At 44.0% G+C, this 23,335-nt stretch overlaps 1 protein-coding gene across 3 annotated transcripts in view; it reads left to right on the top strand.

Moving 5' to 3' along the window:
• Nucleotides 1-23,335, top strand: part of CCNH (cyclin H) — a 199,223-nt gene that overhangs the window by 11,218 nt on the left and 164,670 nt on the right. For all 3 annotated transcript variants that reach the window (XM_078675336.1, XM_078675337.1, XM_078675338.1), the window contains exon 3: nt 19,941-20,063. In XM_078675336.1, the coding sequence (XP_078531462.1) occupies nt 19,941-20,063 (123 nt within the window). The remainder of the gene's footprint in view (nt 1-19,940; nt 20,064-23,335) is intronic.

The raw sequence follows: 23,335 nt of genomic DNA, 5'->3' as shown, positions 1-23,335 counted from the left end.
TGTGCGTGGCTCTGTGTGTGTGTGTGCGTGGCTCTGTGTGTGTGTGCGTGGCTCTGTGTGTGTGTGCGTGGCTCTGTGTGTGTGCGCGTGGCTCTGTCTGTGTGTGCGTGTGCGCGTGGCTCTGTGTGTGTGTGTGCGCGTGGCTCTGTGTGTGTGTGTGCGCGTGGTTCTGTGTGTGCGCGTGGCTCTGTGTGTGTGCGCGCGTGGCTCTGTGTGTGTGTGCGCGTGGCTCTGTGTGTGCGTGTCTCTGTGCGTGGCACTGTGTATGTGTGTGGCTCTGTGTGCGTGGCTCTGTGTGTGTGTGCGCGCGGGCTGTGTGTGTGTGTGCACGTGGCTCTGTGTGTGCGTGGCTCTGCGCGTGGCTCTGTCTCTGTCTGTGTGTGTGCGCGTGGCTCTGTCTGTGTTTGTGCATGGCTCTCTGTCTGTGTGTGTGCGTGGCTCTGTTTGTGTGTGTGTGCATGGCTCTGTGTGTGTGTGTGGCTCTGTGTGTGTGTGGCTCTGTGTGTGTGTGTGGCTCTGTCTGTGTGTGTGGCTCTGTCTGTGTGTGTGTGTGTGTGTGTGTATGGCTCTGTGTGTGTGTGTGTGGCTCTGTGTGTGTGTGGCTCTGTCTGTGTGTGTGGCTCTGTGTGTGTGTGTGTGGCTCTGTGTGTGTGTGTGTGTGTGTGTGTGGATCTGTGTGTATGTGTGTGTGGGTGGCTTTGTGTGTGTGGCTCTGTGTGTGTGGCTCTGTGTGGGTGTAAATGCAATAGGTCATGCATTTGCGAGCGATTAAGCTATTGGCATTGTAAATTACAATGCCATTTATTTAATGATTAAGCTATTGGCAATGTAAATGACAATGCCATTTATTTATGATTTTAAAAAAAATGTCATGAGCAATGCCAATTGCTCTACCTTTAATAATTCCGAGACCATAGCATTGTAAATGCTTGTTTTTTTTGTAACCAGTGCATAACTCGATCTTGAGTGCACACAACATAATATATTTATTTAAAAGCAGTCCGGCTCGACTCGCTGTTTTAATAAACCTTTGTTCAGCCACCGAAATAATATCCTGTTTTAATTTCACCGCCGAAAATGTTATGCATTTTTTTCAGCAGCGCTGTCTTCCGCGTTGACGGGGGCTGCGGTTCGCACAACTTGTTGAGGTAAGACATAGGTAGGCCGACTTTCTCCACCCCTCCTTCAGTTTGAGGGTGTCTCTTCCTCATGCTTCAAGTAAGAGATGGGTGGAGGGACAGCTGTGTCTGAGTGAGTCAGCTGGCACCGACTGAGGCAGGGCGGCCCCTGAAACCCTGTCCGGATAGACGGGCCGTCCTAGCCCCGGGCTGTTTTTCCAGGTAAAGCGCCATGCACACACACAGGCGTGCCGCCTACCCAGACACTGTCCCTTTCCAGCGCCGCACATCTGAGGTGGCGCTTAAGCTAACCATATGTGACTGTTTTATGTAAGCAAAGCCCCAGAGGTGAAGTGGGAAGAGAAGTTCACGAAGGGCCCCAGGGCAATCCAGACAAAATTTACAACCCCTGGGGGTGAGTTTAGAAAGTTAATTACATTAAATGCTAATTGTATTGGTTGACTATCTGAACAGTACGTCATTAAATAGCATGGTCCATACAGCTGGTCCGAAGTGAAAGCGTGCAATTTTGTACCGCCATCCCCAAAGCCTGCAAGGACCCAGCCATAAACAATAAATATATAGAATCGTTATAAGCACACCCGAAAAAATTATTTGTTTTGTATTCAAATGATTGCTAAGGACAGTACCCAAATGAAAGGCATTCGTTTTATCAACCAGGATGACACACAGAAGAGGCTTTCATTTTCTAGTTAAGTGCAGGCAAATATAAAATAGGCTACATATCAAGGTCCTTAAAATTATTTTAACAAGGTGCGCTTGGCAGAAGAGAGAAAATCTGCAAACAGTGAAGTCTATTAAGATAAGGACTGTTACGGTAAAATGCATATGATCATAGCCTGGCCGCACTGTAAATGTCGCACCGTTTGTAAAAAAAATTGCTGTGTATAAATGACAATGCCTTTTATTTCTGTTTTAAAAACGAACACATAAATAAAAGGCATTATCCTTTACAATGCCAATAGCTCAAACTCTCGTAAATGCGAGACCTATTGTATTGCAAATGCTTGCCTTGATTTCTGCGGGTATGGCCACAAAAAGATGCGGATACTTAATTTAGACAATTGACATATTTGTTGCAAAATCATTTGCTAATGCAGCATCCTTAAAAGGCACATTTGAATTGAACATAGAATTGTAATGATACCACAGCATATACCTGACCCAAATTTCAATAATTTACCACACAACATAGTACAACATTGCACACAGTATGAGATATTGTTTGGTTTACTCAAGTTTGTACCAGATCTCCTGCTCCCTGAAAAGGGAAAGTCACTGTTGATTTTTTTGATCTATTCCAGACTCTCCCAGAAACACTAGTGAGAAACATTCATCAACAAATGGCTTTCCATACAAAACATTTGACATTTAAGATGCTTGAAGGTGGGCACTGAAAACCCGGGGAATGGATCTGAGAGAATATTTCCAAAAATATACAATTTGGGCCATCATAACAACCAACCTTACCCACTCGCGGATGTGGAAGGCTCTTACTTGTCATTCTGCCTCCGTTGCCTGTTGCTAAGATGAATCTGGAGGGACTGGTTGATCCCATCAAGAGGCATCATTTGGCTGCTCCTTTTCAACAGCCCCATTGTTGGTAAACTGGCGCCAACTTATTCCAGTGTGCCATCTCTCTATTCTCGAGCTACCTGTCATAATGCCGTGCGGTTCATTGCATTTTGCATGACTACTCAGGGGTTCAACTCAAGGCACCACCAACTCTACTTTTCATTATGACACAGGTTGTTGGAGTGACAAGGTGAGGAAAAAGGTTTGGGGGAGGCACAGCTGGAAAGGAGACCTTAAAGAAAAAACTAAGACCTTTATCCTCGCCTTATTCTTTAACCCTCCTATCAATCTCCCCCTACTTAGTTATTCAATTAGTACCTGAAAGGGAATGTCAAATCTGATGATCCAGACCTTGCTTTAGAACTCGGAAGTCTTCAGAAAATGAAGTGTTAGAAATGGGATTTCTGGTTGGCTAGGGCTGGCGCCTAAGCCAGGCAGAAACCACCACTCTAGTCAGGGCAAGGGAGTTACACGCCAAAGATACCCCTGCTCACCTCCTTGGTAGCTTGGCACGAGCAGTCCGGCTTATCCCGGAGGCCATGTGTAAAGCATTTGCGCAACCCACACAGCAACAACCTACTAGGCACACCACAAAAGGAACTCCACACGAGGTTATATCAAAAATAGCCTTTGTATTAACATAAAACACATTAGAATAGTAATCACACAATATACACTGTGCTAACTGGCATTGGTCGATATTTACAGGGGATTTTATACACATGACAGGGCCACTTGGACCACTGTCAGAACCATCACTTAGCAAAGATAGTAAATGGAGAACATAGAATAAGCATAGAACACAACCAGGAATTACTGGCAAACACTGGACTCAGCATCATCCTGTAACATAAATCATATTAGGCACAGTATCGCATTAGGCGTGAAATATATCCTGCGCCAACCTCATAAGCCTAAACATATTAGACCATAACCTCCAGAGCATAACTCACGTTAGGAAATAATCTCACTAGCCTAAACCACAGTAGAGGATAACTCAAACATAAATACAGTATGCAAAACCTCATAATCATAAACCACATTTAGAGGCATAAAACAGGGTGCGTAAATCATACTACATAAATCACATTTCCTAGCACCACATCCATCACATTAGGGTCTGGCGCCCTACAAACCTAACAGTCAACTGACCTTCTCAAAGGGGCTCAAAATGCCCTATGTCCAAAGTGTCAGGGCGGCTGCCAATGCAGCAGAATCCATGTGAACAATTGCGCAGACCTAAACGTTGCAGCTGGCACTAAGTGCTGCACAGCTGTGAAAGTAAAGGGCTTAAAGGCGGGCACTCAGCAGCACAGCTCCTCAGCTGCAGCGGCCCACAACAGCGTTAGCGATGATTTTTGTAGTACAGCAAATGCGGGCACTCAGCTGCACAGCTCTTCACCTGCTGCGGCCCACAATAGCGGTAGCGATGATTCTCGTAGGTGGCAAATGCGGGCACTCAGCAGCCACAGCTTCTCAGCTGCAGCGGCCCACAAAATAGCGATCGTGATGATTTTGGTAATACAGGCAAATGCGGGCTCTCAGCAGCAACAGCTCCTCAGCTGCAGCGGCCCACAATAGCGATAACGATGACTTTGACAACACAGGCAAATACGGGCTCTCGGCAGCAACAGCTCCTCAGCTGTAGCGGCCCACAATAGCGATAACGATGACTTTGGTAACACTGGCAAATTTGGGCTCTCCGCTGCAACAGCTCCTCAGCTGCGGCGGCCCAAAATAGCGATAACAATGACTTTGGCAACACAGGCAAATGCAGCCTTTCAGGTGCAACAGCTCCTCAGCTGCGGCGGCCAACAATAGTGATAGCGATGACTTTCAGTCCGCGTTCCCTGCAGTAGAACTAGAGGCTCTGGACTTCTCAACAGAGGCCTCACCTGAAAGTAGAATTCCCCTCAAATAGGAATCCGGATGGCTGATGGGTGAAGTCTAATGTCACTGAGACTTCGGCAGGAGGCAAGCTCAAATTAGGCCCTTGGGTAGTTGCTTCAGCAAGAATGATGAACATTTCAAAGTCCTTTCTCTCTCGTTACACGGACAGAGGTTTGTCTTGACATCCAGAAGTAACACGTTCTTTCCTCCAGGAAAGAATTAAAATATAGCGCTCACAGGAAGCCATAGCTCCAAATGCAAAAGTCCTCAGCAATCAAGGGGGCAGTGCAGGGCCCAGGGAGGCAAGCCCTCATGACAGTTACTCCTGGGCCCCAGCAGCAGCATGCCCCAGCAGGATCGGGAACAGCACATCATCCTAGAAGAGCACCATGGAACTGAACAATTTCATGGGGTCACCGCCCCTTTACTTATACCACCAAAAGACTTGGTTCTCAAAAGTCACAAGTCATTGAACCCCGCCAGAACCAGTTAGGTGTGGTCCTGGAGCACTTTGTTTACAAGGCTGCATCCTGCCTTTGAGGAAGAGGGGGTCTGCCATCAGCCGCACAGTGGGAGGTGGAGCTATAATTCACCTTGCCAGGCACAGCCCTGCTCAGATCAAAGGGTCACCCCTCCCCATACTCCAACTGCAGATCTTTCTATTCAACCCACGTCTGGCTCAGCCTGCCCTGTCCCTCCAAAACTAGACATGCAATTCACATCAGGCAGGCGGACACATAGCACACAGAAATGCCAACTTCTAAAAGTGGCATTTCTCACATAGTCATAATAAATCTGCGCACACCATTGCGCAGCATTTATTCTCACATTTTCATACATACCAGACTTGACCATACTTCTACTCTCATAACAGGAATTACCACTGAACAACAGAGCAGGGAATCCCCCATGCATTCCTATGGGAGGACAGGCCACTCTCACTCCCACTAAATATAACAGAGGGCGCACGCACTTTACACTGGACCACAGGGCTAAAGTACTCAGCGGCCTAAAACCACTAACACTAGATAGAGAAAAAGGCTGGGAGAAATGCAAAAAGTTTAGGGGTGAACCTGGAAAAAGGGCCAAGTCTAACAACAAGCAACAAGAAAGGAAATCTGTTAGACTTTGATCCCTATAACACTCTCAATAAAACATATGGACGTGATCAGGCCTGATGCAGTTCTTAAACCTGAGACAAATTACAATCATAGTCCCTGTAAGTATTTTGTTCCTTTCTTTGAGTGCTGAATCGCATGGAGTTTCCTTACACCACGTAGAACGCCTAAATCCTGCAAATAGCTTTCATTATATAGTACAATAATTCCTTCTGGACTTGTGCTCGAGATATGCCAAAGCTTTCTGTACACTTATTGTGAAATAGTTGAAATTACATATGACAGAGGTAGCATTACTGGTTTGTTCAAATTGCAGCTCTAACAGCGTCCATACGCTTGGGAAAGAAACATATTGCCAAGTGCAATATTTCCTTGCGTATCAATATTGATGAACTTGGAGTCCGTAATTAAGCGCAACCGCACTCTTACCGCGGCAGATCGTTCCGATCTCTGAGACTCTAAAGGCCACTCCCGCTATTGCAGACTAAGATTAGCAGTGGCAGTAAAGATCAGCGGACGAGCAGGAATATTTTCTCTCCTTGATGGTTCCTCCAGAATAGCGATCTTGTGGTCTAGGGCAGGCTCCCTTTATACAGGAGGCCCCACACAAGATGGCTGACACTGAGAACATGAAATAATAGAAGTCTTCCTGCGGCTGCAGGAAGACTTTGCTTTTGTATGAAACCTTGAATCACTTGGGGACCAGGTAGAAAGTATAAATGTTGTATTTAATATAGCTTTCGTGTTAAGATTTTGGAAAGTTAACCTCGGTGGGCTGTCCCCTTGTTGAAATTTGGACATGTGTTTACGGATACTTGCGGATCTGTGTGTGGACTCCATCCTGGCTTTGAGGAGGTCTTTTCCATTGAATCCCACAGCATTTAGTCTGTCTGCATCCCTCTCATCCTGAGGAAGACCCACTATGATGTCTAACTACTAACACACATACTTTGGATCCAAACTTAAACAGCAATCCTATTGTTTCATGTTGTCTGGCAACCATCTTCTAGAAGTACCGTTAATGATATAGGATGTTTGTTGAACTATAGATATGAGCGAGAACAGACATTTTTCGTAATTATGATTCTATGTATATCATGTTTAGACAATGTAGACAAAGACTGATCTTATGTCAAACTTATTTTTTCACTGTATGTCACTTCATCACTCTCATGTCTTTTTTTGATAGCCTTATATGAATAAGAAAATGTGTGCATATAATTAAATATATGACTTCAATATACTAAATGTTAGAACTGTCTCTAGTTCGCAATGGTATACACCTTTGACCAAATAGGGACCTTGCTTCTAAGTCAGGGAAAGGGGATTACACTCCTGGATAACCCCTGCTCACCCCCTTGGTAGCTTGGCACGAGCAGGCAGGCTTATCTCAGAGGTAGTGTGTTAAGCATTTGTGAACACATACAGTAATAAAGTTAAAACACTACAGATGGACACCACACAGGTTCTATAAAAATAAGTATTCTTTGTATAGACTTGTCACAAGACCGTAAACGACTAAATTCCACAATACAGTAATCCATAATAATTCTCCAAGATGGTAGGAATAGTTCACTTAAAAGTAGTCTTTAGCAACAGATAACCCCAACGGGAGTTATCATGACGTCAAGATCAAAGAAATCCCAAAGTACGGCGCTGACCGCGAGGTGTGCAGCATTGGGTCCGGAGTCAAAACAGACCCATAGAGAATAGTACCTTGGACGTCGGGGAGGTGGGGGGTCGTTGGCGCATTGCAGCGTTGGTTCCTTGCTTTGGGGGAGATGATTAGTCGGTGTCCTGGATGCTGGCGCAAAGCGGTACAAAAGGGGGTGGTGATGGACAGAGCATCTGAACCAATCAAACACTCACACCCAATCAAAAGATCTGGGTTTGATCCATCACCGTTCTTTAGCCCACTCTGCCACCCCAGTTCAGACATGTTTATATGCAAAGCAGTCTGACCCTGTGCCTCATGGGAACATTCCAGCCCGAACTGCCAAGCCATGCCTTCCCTGGACCGGAAACAAGCTTCCGAGGACCGGTTTCTGGCATTACAGCCGTCTTCAGCCCGGCTTGCTTGATTGAATCCAGTGGCAAAGTGAGCAAGGGACTCACGTCTGAGCATACCCTGCCACACTTATGGCAGCCAAAGCTGTACAAAACCCATTTACAGACACGCGTACACATATGCAACCTTGTAATCCGAATCATGCCAGGGAGATGCGGATTCACGTACTTAACCTTTAATGAAGGTGAAAAGGTACCAATAGCTTATAAATCACACTTGTACACACAAGCTGAAATGAAATTCACTTCAACAGAAAAAATTCTGACAGCGGTTCAAACTGCAGTAGCAAAAGAGAGAGCTCTTGCACAGGGAAAACACATAATGGACGTTACGCCTGTACCTGCCTTAGGGGCAGTCACAAAAGAGAGCATTCCGAATGCAAAAGCTTTACATCCAAGGTGGATACAATGGGTTAATTATCTTGCTGCAACAGACGTTGAATACGTTTTTGACTCTTACTTGAAAACTCAAGAGTTTCTACAATACAAACAAGAAAGTCCTCTGCCCACTGAGACTCTGCTTCTATAACATTACAGATGTATAATTTATACAGAGGGATCAGCACAGCCCGCAAGCTTATAGTGCCGCATGTGAGATGGTTAAAGGTCGCTGGCGCGATGGTAAATTCCAACCTATGGTCACAAAAACTCAATCTCTAGGAGATTGTACAGCTCAGAGAGCTGAACTACAGGCTTTTTATTAAGATGGCGATTGAAATTACCGATCGCGAATTCCTCACACTCCTAGTGTGCGATTCGTATTACTGCGTCCAATCTTACAATGAATACTTGCAGAACTGGGTTCAAAACGGTTTCAAAGACTCAAAGGGAGGCACAATCAAGCATAAATTGCTTTGGGAACAAGTAGTTCTATTACAGAAAGAACTACAAAAACTCATGTGATCCATACACTGAGTCATCAGCGTGATGGCATTCAAGTTGCAGGGAATTCATTGGCTGATGAAGGTGCGAAGGCAGCTGTACAAACTGCTTCCGTAGCTGCAATCACTCGTTCAAAAACAAATATAGATGGCGAAACAATGCTAGCTGTCAATGCCACAAGCAAAGGCAGCGGTGCAGTATTACCTCTAAACTATCCACTTGAATATTCATACATAATGGATGCAAACTCCGTTCCTTTTGCTCGAATTCCTGGAGTGGGGGATAGGGTGATTCCAAACAGGAAACGTAGAGGTGCTTTGATACAAGAAGCACATATGGGAGAAGGTCTGATACATCAAGATATCTCAAAATCTCTACTAGAATTAAGAGACGTTCTGGTGGCCAGGGATGAATGCCCACATTTACGAATTTGCAATTAATTGCGATGTCTGCAACAGAGATCACAGCATATAATGACGCCAGATACCTGACTACAGTATAGCCAGCCCAGTACAGACATCATTGTTAGACAGCACTAGACTTTCTACACGCAGACGTTACTATGGACGAATGCGGTCCCAACAACTATTAGGACAAGATTCATTTGGATGTGGCCTCAGCGCTCGGCTGACGCCCGAACTGTTATAAAAGATTTGCGAGTCTTTATCGGCACATACGCAATCGGCACGCTACATCTGAACAGGGTCCTGCGTTTAGCTCTCGAGCTTACAAGGAGGCCATGGCCAATCTAGGCGTTGCATTGCGGTACTCAAGTCCATTCCATCCTGAGGGAAATTCGGTAGTGGAAAGAAAAAAAACGGGACATAAAGCAAATTATAACATCTAGGGTATTAGGCTCGGGTGACTGGTGGGTCAAACATTTGTTATTTTATTTTGTAATGCGCACAGCTACCCAACAAGGGTTTCCCAGCGCAAGCCATAGCACAAGCTAGGAGACCATCGGAATTAGCGATGTAGGTAAAAAAAACGGGTTTTTAATTGTTTCCGAAAGACGGGAAACAGCTTCTCCCTCCTCATCGCATCAGGTAAGGAATTCCATAAGGTTGGCCCAAGAAGAGCAAAGGAGCGGCCTCCCATTCTCGACAGTTTAAACCTCGGGATTTCAGACAGTTCTGATGACGAACGAAGCAGGCGTCGGGGGTGGTACTCATGAACCAGATCTTGTAAATATTTGGGGGCAGAGCCGATCTTTATTCTGAACGTATAGCATAAGGCTTTAAATTTTATGCGATGTTCTACCTTGAGCTAATGCAGTTCTCTCAGGGCATTTCCCATGTTGGACATTCTGGGAAGGCCGCAGAGCAATCTAGCAGCACAATTTTGCACCACCTGAAGCTTACGTAGTACCTTTCTGTTAGACCCCAGAAAGAGAATGTTACCGTAGTCCAAGCGAGATGTTATTAAAGCCTGGACGACTGTTCTTTGGGTATTTACAGGGAGCATCCAGATAATTTTTTGTAGCCATTTTAAGATGGTAAAACAGGTGGCTGCTGTCTGAACTGCCTGTTGTTTCATTGACAATTTATTGTCAATGATAAATCCCAGATTGCGTGCCTGAGAGGAAGGTGTGGGTAAAGGTCCCATTTCAGCTGGCCAATGTTGGGGGCCTCAGTGTTCATACTCTTTCCCAAAAATTAGTACTTCCGTCTTTTCCCTGTTAAGCTTGAGCAAATTTAATTGCATCCAAGCTGCAATCCTGCGCAAGCCTAGTTGCAAATTGGAAGGGTCCTGTTTCCCCCCTGCTGATAATGAAAAGATGATTTGTGTATCATCAGCAAAGGAAAACAATGCAATCCCTGCCGCTTTCGCAATAATTGCTAATGGTTGCACATAAATATTGAAAAACAACGGGCTCAAAATAGAGCCCTGTGGCACACCATACGGGGAGGAATTAGACTTGGACGAGGCCCTGGTGGAGTACACCTGGAATGTTCGTTCCGCTAGAAAGGAAGACACCCAACCAAGCGCCGTCCCAGCAATACCCAGTCCCTGTAAAGATTCAAGTAATACGGTATGAGAAACCGTATCAAAAGCAGCACTTAAATCTAATAAATTAAGGGCAACTGTGTTGCCAGCGTCCAAGCACTGGCGTAACATCTCAGTAACGCCCAGCAAAGTGGTCTCCGTGGAGAACCCTGCTCTAAATCCTGATTGCGAGTTGTGCAGAAATTGAGACGCTTCCACGAACAAGGATAACTGTCAATTAACGTGCTTCTCCAAGACCTTCGAGAAAGTCGGGAGCAGGGAAATGGGTCTAAAATTGGAAGGCATGGTCGGATCTGCATTAGACTTTTTCAACAGAGGTAAGACCATTGCATGTTTCCAGACTGTGGGCATCTGTGCTTCTCCAAGAGAGGCATTTAGTAGCCCCATCACTACTTCAAGAGCAGGTTGTTCCATCTGAAGAAGCACTGTGGCTGGAAGCAGATCACAAGGAGAACCCGATTTAATACTAGTTAAAAATTTTAATATGGAACCCATATCCAAAGGATCCCACTGCTCCAGTTTTAAACGCGGGACTTCTGAACCGGAATACATCCGGGCAGTATTCTGGAGGGGTGGGGTTGACACATTAATTCCCCCTAGTTTCTGATATATTTGCTCAACTTTGTTTATGAAGAACTTGGCTAGGGAATCACATTGAAGTTCATCAAGAACAGGCGGACTGGGTTCAGTACCAGCACCTGCCAGCTTATTAAGTGTCCAATGTAGTTTAAATAATCTGCCAAGAAGCTCTCTGGGTGGAATCACTCCATATGAAATCATTTTTGGTACTAGAATGATTGTCGAAGACCTCGATCGTCATACTTCAGTGGTAGAACAAAAACCCTTTGATATCAAAGACCGTTTGGCTGTTTTGCAGGAGTTAAATGAAACTAGAAGAAGTCTAAGCAACACATTACAGAAGCCAACGACCCCTGAAGAAAAACCACCTGTCCCAGCAAGGCCTGTCTGGATTCTAAAGGTTGGGGATCTGGTCAGAGAAAAAATAGCGGATAAGAAGGAATTTGGGCCTTCTTACAGAAAACCAGTACCTGTGCCAGCAATCCACGGATCAAGAACAGTGTTACTGCCGACCCTTGCTGGAAGAAAGGAGAACCGGTTTGTATTGATCGACCTGGAGAAACCACATCATGTGACCGATAATAAGTAGTAGGCCCGGTGGGCTCCAAAGATGTAGCAGACGACCAAATCTAGCTACTATCCAAGAGGTTCAAACTGAGAGACTCATTACCTTTGAAGAATCTACAGTAAGAAAAGAAGGACTATGCAACAAAGCCATGGAACTTGTGCCTCTTTGTTAGAATTGGGGGTCTCTGGTTGGCACAGGTAGGTACTTGTGACAAGCAGGAACCCTCACCTCTAGTCAGGGCAAGGGAATTACTCTCTCAAAATAACCCCTGCTCACTCTAGGCGGCGTGGCGCGAGCAGTCATGGCTTATTTCTGAAGCGATGTAAGTTAAGCAGTTGTGACCATATACAGTAACCCAGTGACAACACTACAAATGGACACCACACAGGTTTTATATAAAAAATAAGTATACTTTATATAGAGTTATCACAAGACCAATAAACGACAAATAGAATCCACAGTACTATTAGGTATCAAGAGTTCAGGTTAAAAAGGCTTAATTCATGGTTCTGTGCGAGTCGGTAGCCTTGTCCGGCTACAGCGTTGTTGAAAAGAACACAGAGTCTAACAAATCCAGCGGACCGCGGCGGTCTGGGCCCACTCAAATGTCGACAGACTCAGTCACAGTACCTTTTCCTTGAGGCAGCCGGCACGGATGTGCGAGATGGTTCCGGGGTTCGTCGGGGTGTAGAAAAAGAAAGTTTTGCAGGTCAGCTTGTTGACTGAGTCGGTGAGCTCAGAGCTTGCGCTGTTCGAGGCGAACGTTGCTCGTTACGGTGCTCCCAGCTTTACGGTGTGGCGACAGAGCCGGAGTTCGGGAGCTGGCGTTGGTCAGTCCGGACAGCGGTGCGAGTCGGGCGGTGCGTCGCAAGGCATGCGAGGTGGTGCCCAACTCCGGTGCGGTCACAGACTCGAAGTCCGCATTAGTGACCGCGTCAGTCAGACCAGTTCGATTCGGTGTAGCACAGAGTTGCAAGTTGCGGTGTCCTTCCAGTCGCGGTGCAGGCTACGGCTCGTTGATGGCATCAGGACGGAGTCGGTGAGCGCAGAGCTTCCGTTGTTTGAGGCGGACGTTGCTCGGCCTCTGTAGCCACTTGTTTCCAGCAGCAATTCACAAAGGCTGGTGAAGTCCACTGGTCCTGGGACTTCGGTCAGGGGCAAGCTCTCTTCCAAGCCCTTGGAGATCTTTGCACAAGTTGAAAGAAAAGTCCAAAGTTCTTTCTCCTCTCTTTGGCAATCAGGCAACCACTGCAGGCCAATCCCCCAAGCAGCACTTCAGCTTGGGAATAGTCTCTCCTCAGTTTCTTCAGTTTCCTTCTTCTCAGCAGAGGTTTCGTCTTGTAAGTCCAGAAGTGATTTAATTTCATGGGATCAGGGTCCCAATACTTATACCCCAAAATCCTTTGTTCTCTGAGGGGAGAGGGGCCTGTGCCCAGTTCAAGCCAGTTCTGAACCACTTTGTTTACCAGAGTTCTCCTTCCCTTTCACAGCACTGGGCAGGCACATCAGAGGCCCCGCAGGAAGTGGAGCCATCATTGTGGAAGGCAAGTACAGTCCTGGAGCACTTTTTTGACAGTCTTCCTTCTCTTCTTTCAGTGTGCAGGGCAGAGACATCAGACGCACCACAGGGGGTGGAGCCAGCATTGTAGAGGGAAGGCCCAGCCCTATTCAGGTCCCAGGTGCAACTCCTCCCTCCCATCTAGATGTAGATCTCCCTTTTCACCACCGGGCTGCCCCAGCCTTTGCCCTGTCACACACAAACCCAGACAAGGAATACACAACCTCACAAAGGCAGGCTCAAATGGTTAGGCAAGCAAATACCTACTTTCTAAAAGTGGTATTTGCAAACACAGAATATTAAAATAAACTTCACTAAAAGATGTATTTTTATTATTCTGAGTCCAGGCTACTAAACTCGAATTACTACCATATTCTCGGAGTCCGCTAGGATTATAAACATGTAATAATCCAGCAGCCCATTCTGGCCTATGGAGAACAGGTAGCCTTGCAATAGTGAAAAGCGAAAATGGCTGTAATTCACTATTAGGACATGCCACACACATCAGGGCTTGTCCTACCTTATACTTGCAATGCACCCTGCCCTTGGGCCTACCATAGGGGTGACTAATATGAAGAAAAGGGAAGGTTTAGGGACTGGCAAGTGGGGGCTTGACAGTACCAGACTGCACCAGACTGCACGCAGGCTCTGCAATGGCAGACCTTAGACACATTTTACAAGGCTGCTTCTGTGGGTGGCACAACCAGTGCTGCAAGCCCACTAGCAGCATTTGGATTTACACGCCCTGGGCACACTCAGTGCACTGTACTAGGGTCTGACACGTAAACCCAACATCCAATCATGGAACGACTAATCAATACATCAATTTACAGTAGGGAGCACTCGCACTGTGGCACTGGACAGCAGTGGCACAGTGCCCAAAGCATCTAACACCAGAAAAAACACACAAGGCAACAGCAAAAAATTGAAGGGAGACCCACGCCAATGGTGCCAGGTCTTGGGACCCAAATAACAGTTCGTCAAGACACTCCTGTCTACAATGATATAGCATCTGACTATACTAATATGACAAGGGATCAAGTAGCTCCAGTGATTTCAAGTCATCCTGATGCAATACCAACAATTGACAGAACTGCCTCTGGCTATTTTCTGAGGAACCCAGTGAACCTGAAACAACGCCAGCAAATAAAAAGTTCAAGCAACAAGTAACAGAACTCTTTCACCGACAAGCAAATACATATCTGGTATCTCCATGGGTTGAACTTTGGATTGTGTTAGGCTTGCTTTTTCTCCTACTTTGGCTCATTCTTGTATTAAGTTTGGGAATGCTGATAAATGGGAAATATAGTAAAATGGACACAGCAAGTAAGAACATCAACTTGCAGCTGAAGCCACACAAATCATCCCATCGTAAACAAAGAGACGTGTCATCAGTAAATATCACAGCCTTTCCTCTACCTGGTGGTATGACATGGGACAGAAATGATTATGACATTTATGGTCTTGTAGAGCTGTTGAAGATTCCACATCAATTTAAAGTTTCCTTGAGTGACTTTGTTTCATCCAGCACATTTTCTGATGATTGGGACTTTGAGACTGTTAATAACATGATGGCAGACTTAGAAATGTCAGCAAAATTTACAAAACATGAATACTTAAAAAGGTTCATCAGATTATGAACCCATTTATTGTTTTAATCATTATGGTCATCATTTGCACAAATCTGCAAACCCTAGAAATGTTTTACTTCTAATCAATGGGAACATTGTCCAACGCCACCAAAGGGTAGCTCAAAAACATTTTATGAAAAATGTCCATACTTCTCAGGTTTTAATGTCACAAATCTTGAAACATTTTACTTTAAAAATTTTAATAAGACAGGAATGAAAAGTATGTTGACTAATACTAAGCACATTTATTCTGCGGCCTTTTATGCTCAATTGTCCACAGTAGGTTTTGCCTTTTGGAAACACAACATTGGTACAAAAACTGTCTGGGGCGCAAAAGACTGGCAGGTGCAAGGGTTAGAAGCCTTATTCAGAGCCTGCCTCATCCCAGAACAAATAATGTTTTTGAATGACACTGTTCAACAGACATCTTGTCTTGGCCTGGCTAAGATAAAAGACTTAAACAAACCGTCCATACCTAAACCCTCACATGATAGTAATGGAACTACAGATGAGGAGGTAGACGTGAAATATATTTTACAACAAAACAGAACTAATCCTGATTGGGAAAAATGGTTAATCTGGCCCACAGACACGAATAACTGTCAAGATAGATTCCTGAACAAGATACAAGGGTTTATAGTAACTAGGCCAGATCAAAGATATGTCCAGAGGCACATCCAGGGATAATAACAACAAACAGTGTAGGAAAACTGGGCCTTGAGTGGCTACTAAAATCTGCACTCCCAGATATAAAACAACACTTAACTTTACTTAAAGATGGCATTGATTTGAGAGACTTCTTACAAGGACCTCGTAAACCACGTCCTATTAGTTTCATATACGCCGGTATATATGCTGCTTATAATGAAGCATGGAATATCACACAAATGGAAACTGCAGAACGAATATGTGAAATTGATTGTATTAATTTAAAGCGCTCTCTGTAGTTGACAATGGGTTAACGACTCTGTCATCCAGAATTTAATGTTTGGACAGCATTGTATCCTCTGCCATAGGCATAATGGAACATGACTTGCTGATGTTAGAACATGGCCAGTCTCAATTGCGTTCTATAATGCTGCTAGACTGGACGTTACAAAATCTTCGTTCAGGCTATGTGCCTTGGCGTCTAATCAATACCACGTCATTGTTTACTGGATTTAACCTTACAGATAAACAAATCTCTATGGCACATAGGGGAGCAGACTATACGGTGCTGAGCATAGAAAAACTGGAAAGATTACCATTAACCGTTTGAGAAACCAGACGTAGAATGGATAATACATGGCCCCATCATGTTGCCAGTGACGATTTTCCAGTTTCAGTATTGCTTGAAACACATACCAGCAGACCTGTATTAAAGGTTGGGTAAAGAATACATAAAGTCGACCTGGCATTTCCCATACACACACAAATGTTGGAGTAGGGAAAAGGAGGTATTTCTTAGTGGTAAAAATTGCAAAAGCACACTGAGCGGTACACTTTTATGTCAGGGTATTAATTTGCATGGAGTCTGCGATCGTTCTTCGCCCAACTTATCCTGCCACCTGCAAGGTTCTCCGGCAGCAGTGATAGATCCAATTTTTAGGCAGCTTTCCAATGGGAGCTACATAATGTTTGATGATCACAGCTGTTGTGGAATGAGGCCAGGAATAGCCTATCTTGTTAGTGTGTCAGCCAGGGTCACTTGTTGTATGCAAGTATTGTTTCCTAAAACTAAGACAGACAGGGAGTCACCGCTATGGCCTTCACTGAACATCTCTTCTATACAAATTGATACTTTAAGCAGAATGAAAGCCGTTCTTTTACAAAAAACTTTGCCACTGACCTCGTCCAAAGAGACGTATGATCTGCAAGTCGCAAGGCCCTCTGCAGAGATACATGCCCTATTATCAACGACCTGCCCCATACATTTCGCAGAAATGTTAGGTCGTATCTTAAACATGTCTGATACCAGTGGTATTGTACATGTATTTAAGACGATTTTTTCGGGACCGTTAGCAACCTTTGAAGCAGTCATAGGCATTTTTCCAAACTTCGTGCACTCTGTGTTTGGCGGCCTGCGTCTCATTTTGGGACTCATAGTGGGAGTACTATTCTTGTTCTTTCTGCTCCGCTATGGCAAGTCCAGTCATAAGCGATAGCCAGATTACCATGGATAATACTCTTCTAGCAATGCAGTGTTGTGAGTGCATGATACAGATTCTTGGCTTGGCTCGTTTGAGAGATCTGAATACCACGTGGTTCCTGTTATTCAGACCAATCTGGCAAGATTGCATCTTATCTGTTCTACGATGCCAGCTTTGTGGAGAGGAATGCGTGTTGGATATTTGTCTGACACTTCCATCAGCACTGCCAACGGATGTTGACGTTTTGCTTGGTTCGGTAACGGCTCATGCATTGTGTTGTCTCCAGCGGCTACCAATCCTGATGACGGCATTCATTGAGGTCTCACCAGCAAATCCAGCTGACGGTGAGATACGTGGACCAACAGGCACACAGGTACTATCAAGTGCGAACATTGCTAAATGCGACTGACGCTGACGGCGATGCTTCTCATCTGTGTACGATTGATCTACTTTATGAAGTAGTTCAACTTTCACCTACTGTGGTAATCGATTTCTTTGCCAGCTTAGAAGATTTAATGTTTTCTTCTGACACCGAGAATAACTTTCGAAATGAGCACACAGCGTTCTATCAACTTTGAATTCGACCTTCGTTTTTCAAAACAAAAAAAAAACTTCTAACTTTGGAACTCTATTTTTCTACGATTTGATTTGACTTTTTCCAAAATAGAACTTTGGCACAAAGTAATCTGCTTAAAGTAGAAGTATTCTTAGAGAACAAGAATTCTTTGAATGCTTCCTAGAAACAACATTAACCTTATCCACAAACCAAACCAGTTGATATATTCTGCTATGGGATGGTCTCGACCTTTTTCTTCTGTATTTAAGAGCCATTTCATAAATGTAATTTTCATGAATCAGTCTGTTAGCATTGCCAATATCATATTATATGCTTAAAATGAAATCATTGCTTTCAAATACTTACAGTACAAATGCTCATTTTCGTGTGCAACCATTTCAAATGTATTTTATGTATTTTTGGGAGGGATTGTAAACACACGCTTTAGATATGTTTTAAATGCTTAGAATTTAGTAATGTCGAACATAATAAAGTGGAGTGGGTGTTGTATAGCATTTTAGGACCCTAGTGTAATTTTCCAGATTCATGCCCTTATATGGGTATATATCACCTTGTCCTTATATAGGCATAGAAATCATAACCATATTTAGACATAGCCCGTGCACTCCAAATACAGGCATGGATACTTCCACTAGTTCCAAAAAGCCACGATTTCTTGGAAAACTCGGCTTCAGCAGTCCAGGACTTCCCCTTGCTTGAATATTGATTTGTCCAAGAACTCATGGAGTTTTCAAAGAACTGCGATTCTTTGATGACATTATGTCCAACTTTACGTCAAACTCTGCACCTTAAATATATAAATATGCCCACACTTGCCCTAGCAAACACACAATGGTTTGGAGCAGTTCGACTATCTTCTTGCTCGACACAGCTCACTACAGCAAGTGCCGAAGGAAGCGACCCTCCAGCTGACGCACTGAGAAAGACGCTATCTTTTCTCTTGCCGAGAAATCCAGCTCTAGTGTTTCCAAGCTCCCCTTGCGGGGTGATGGGAAATCAAGTCCTGAGACAGAGAGATACCAGACCTCCTTCATTCTAAACCAAGGTACGGAGCCGATTAGACCCTAAGAGAAATATTGGATAGATTCTTGGCAAAGAATACTAAACTTATGCTACACCTCACTTACTTCTTCCCTCGTACTAGACTTAGGTTAGGTACATCGGGGTAGGCGTATTTTAGAAGCACCAGTTGAGTACTTTTAGTATTTATTTATGTATGTATTTTATGGCTTAGAAACCATACCATGCTTTTACAGTTTTATTTCATAATACTCTTCTTTCTGTACGTATTATACTTTGCAGCCCGTATTACGATTGTAGCAGTTCATTTCTTCTGCATGAGAAAGAAGGCTTTTCATTAAATAGTTTTATTGAAACGCCCGTCTCTCTATTTCCCTGCACCTCTAACGAAACAAAGCCTGCACGATTGATGGAGTAAAATATCGATCTATTGTTTCCATGACTCTGAAGATACGTTTTATCTTGGGGAAACAAAGTTGTCATGTTTATGCGGTTGTCAGAAACTAATCCCTTGTTTATTCGAGAAAGTTTCTAGTGACCTCTGAGCTAGCTGGCACTCACAAATAAGTCTAATATATTCAAGAGAGACCTAGTCGACCTAAGTCCTATGTCGCATCTATAGGATAAATTATTCCAATGCGCAGAGCCTATTGGGAATATAGGAACTACACTACAGAATGATGGACGTTTTCAACTGGAGTAGGACCTCAAATGCACGAGACACTATAGTGCTATATGTAGGGTTTTTCAATGTAATTAAACTTTTATCTGTTCATAAACTTACAGATCATAAAAAATATTTGAAATGTGTCAATCTTTCCCTCTTTTCATCATGTATGGTTGAACAACAGTGATTAAAATATTCGTGAAACAATGGCACCTTTTCACGTTTTCTTTCTTTTAGAGTTACTAAGTTTTAGAAATTGGACATCTGTTCAGCAAATATTGAGTAAATAAAATATTGCTTTGTGTTTTGATGTTTTTAGCATACTTCATAAGCAGCAATCGTGCCAAATGTAATGCATTTGGTGATCAGCTAATACAAATGTACTAGTTGATGATTTCATGTGCTGTCTAAATTCTTTAAAATGTGTGTATCAAAAGTTAAGTATTCCCCAGTCTTGCTGAAATGTACTTCTTGACACAGTGACCAAAACATAATGGTAACATTGATCTTTTTATCTCATTTTATATACAAAGTTTCCAGCTGCAGATATGGTTCTTCTTGAGCCACATGAAGAGTTGACCATTTGCAAATACTATGAGAAAAGGCTCCTAGAGTTCTGCTCTGCATTTAAGCCTGTGATGCCGAAGTCTGTGGTGGTGAGTTATCCAGTATAATTATTTGTTTAATCTAGCACGAATAGGTCACCTTGTGCTTCAAGACACATTACCCCTCCTGGAAAAAAGACTAGTGAGGTCTGCTGAGCTAGTTGGTTGGGATAAAGGCAGCAAGGGTTGAATCTCATGCTCAAAGGGCCCTGCACAGTGTTGAAGCAGGAGTAGGGCGGTCGTCCTCGAATCTGGGGAACTGGGTTCGAGCCTCGACTACGACGCTAAACAACCGGTGATTCTGGGCAAATCACTTAATCTCCCCTTGTCTAACAAAAAAATGAATGTGTCCTCATGTAACGCAACTGGTTCCTCATGTAACGCAACTGGTTCTATGTAATGCGCTCTGATACCCGATTTGGATCAAGTTTGCGCTATATAAAACTCTGTAAAAAAATTTTTTTAAATGTGGAATGTAATTTGTTGTTTGACATATGAAGGTTATTTCAATTTTGCTTGTGTGGAGGAGGCTCTGGATGGCATTTGGTGGGTCCTGTCCGTTTGTGTGGGCAAAAGGATTATGTTGTGGTTTGTAGAGACCAAAGATGTTCCTGAAATGGACTATGTTCTGGAACTTCATTAAGATTGGGTCTTTTTTATGTCTCTGCTCTAGATGATGCGCATGCGCTGTCTCGAATCTAGACATGCTGTATCTACTTCTGGACTTAAGGCTAATTGCTTCCCATTGCTTCCCATTTGCTGGCCCATTGTTGTTCCATTTTTAGGTATCTCCAAGGGCATGCATGCGATATGCCTCTTCCGATGAGCAGGCCTTCCCGAGCACATTGCCCAATTACTTTTTGAGCATACACTGAGGCCATTTTCATCCATTTAAGGGCTACTTTGTAGGTGACCGTGCTGTTGCTTGGTCCTGACTGCTTTTCCTGTACAGATCAGTAAAAATCGAATTTTAGAGATTGCTGTATTGCTGTTGCATCGAACACTCATTGCAGAGAAGGGCACAATGATCGGCATCCATCCAGCGCTATAAATACAACAGCCCCATAGAAAAGCAAAGCCAAATAGATATCAAACACACCTGGCACCCCATCTTGGCAAGGAACTGCATTGTGAAGCATACACGGTGCAAAGCGATAGCTTTCCCATCTCAGGTGACCTAATTATCTATTTTGAGTTGTGTAGAATGCTACGTCGCCCCTCTGGCATCTTAAACTGTGACCTATGTGCATGCTCAGGGTGCTCTCGCTAGCAGAATATACATTCGCTAGCAGGCAGGATGCACTGGAAAGAATCTGTTTGTTTGCCCCTGGTTTTCTTATAAATCTCAAGCCATAACCTGCTCCTGTTTTAGTCTTGAACATTTTAGCATATGATTGCAGAATGCCACAGGAGAGAAGCTATACAGACCCTCCAGCTTATCGCGATTTCGCGATTCACGAAAAAAATTGCGAAATCAGCCGAAAAGCGCGATGGCCGCGATATTTACCATTTCGGCCGCGAAAAGAGTGTCCCTGCTGCTATTTTAAAAAAATAGTGTCTTCTTAATGGATGTACGCAAACACACACGTCACTACGTGTTTCCATACAGCATTAGAGATAAGGTAGAGGAGAGAAGCAGGCGAAAAGGCACATGGGGTCAGAGGCGCAACTAGAGCATTTCTAAGCAATCGGCAGAGTGGAGCTGCAGGGGCTCTTACAAGGGGTGAAACAACAACAAAGCCTTATTAACATGCAATTGGTCTTCAAAAGACCAGTGAAGTACTCGGGTGCTGCTGGGCATGGAAGTACACAAAATAGCTTAATTTGACCTTTTGGGAGGAGCGGGCTGTAAATGGCAGTGGGGGTGAAAGGACTTCTATCCTGGCTTGGAGGAGCTGTAACAAGTCAAGGATGGACAGAGCTGAACAGGGTCACGCCTTTCCTCCACCCCCAGCAGCGCACCAGGACAAACAGCTAATAGGATTGGATATTGCAGCAATGCAAGGACAAGCCAGTCACAGAGAAGAAAGTCGGTTCACCCCGTATAAAGAGAGAGGGAGAGAGGATGTGGCCTAATGGTCAGAAATGCTGGATTTAGACGTCTCGGTGTCTGCTCAACAGCCCGTGATTCTAGGCAATTCAGTTCATCTCCCCGTGCCTATACACATTTTAAAATACAAATCTGATCTAGTGTAATATAACTAAATGCTCATTTAAAGCACTCTAATCCCTTCCGTCAAAATTCGCCCTAAATAGAACTGGATAAAACATTCTTGGTATGTACACATCACTTATGTAGACAGCGCCTCATGCAGTGGGCTCGAACCCTTGCAAGGAGTGCATTTCCAACCTCCTGATTAGGCTCTTATTTCACAAGGATGTGTGCCTGTGATTAAAAAAAGATTTCTGCAGCAGAGTTTCATAAAAAATGGAAGAGCTGGGAAATGCCCTTCCACTCGGCACATGCCTGCACAAGGCCTTTAGAGCAAAAAAATAATAAAGATAGATAAGAAAGCGAGTATTCACCAGTGTGTTTACTTCCAGAAATGTACGTCACTAAAAATTGACTCGCTACTAGATGCTTCCTGAGGGAAGTTTAACAACAGTATGTATACGTTATCCTCACTACTCTCAGATTTATGTAGAAAAAATTCTTCCAAATAACCAATGTGCTTGTTTTCAGCAGTAAAATGGGGTTTCGTGAGATTGTTGTCAGTAAAATATAGACGATAGACTAGTTGATGTACCCCAATGGCATTGTGGTCAGTCACATCTTATAAGAAAAACCTTCAAACAGTAAGCTGTCAAGCCAGGCAGAACTTTAAACACGCCTATTTTAAAGTTAATACTCTGCTAAAACATTTTGTATTGATTTAAGACTGAAAATGAATGATAAAGAGTAAAATAAAGTGCCGCAAAATGCCGCTAAATTTCCATATTTGTGCCGCTAAATTTGCTAATCCATGCCGCAATATCCTGGGGGGTCTGGCTATATTCAGAATCACAGGTGAGTGCTTCGACGCGAGGCTGCACTCCACTCACTGAATAGAAACATTGCAGCCATCTATATTATGCACTATGTGCATCCAAAATGTGAAGCGCTTCTAGTTTGTGGATTTTGTGATATATGTATGTATGTATGTATACAGTGGCGGACGCTCCATTAGGGGGTTGGAGCACCACCCCACTGCTTTCTCGCAGTGCGAGAAGTAGAAAATAAAATGGTATTCTTAATATCATTTTATTTTCTGCTTCTCGTGCTGCGAGAAAGCAGCGGGCAGGGGTAGGCCTGGTTGGGGGCGGGAGGGTGTACCTGGTTGGGG

The sequence above is a fragment of the Lissotriton helveticus genome, chromosome 2_1 (assembly GCF_964261635.1).
Source record: "Lissotriton helveticus chromosome 2_1, aLisHel1.1, whole genome shotgun sequence".
Classification (NCBI taxonomy): domain Eukaryota; kingdom Metazoa; phylum Chordata; class Amphibia; order Caudata; family Salamandridae; genus Lissotriton; species Lissotriton helveticus.
Note: the sequence above shows the minus strand (reverse complement) of the source record. Positions and strands in the feature narration are given on the sequence as shown.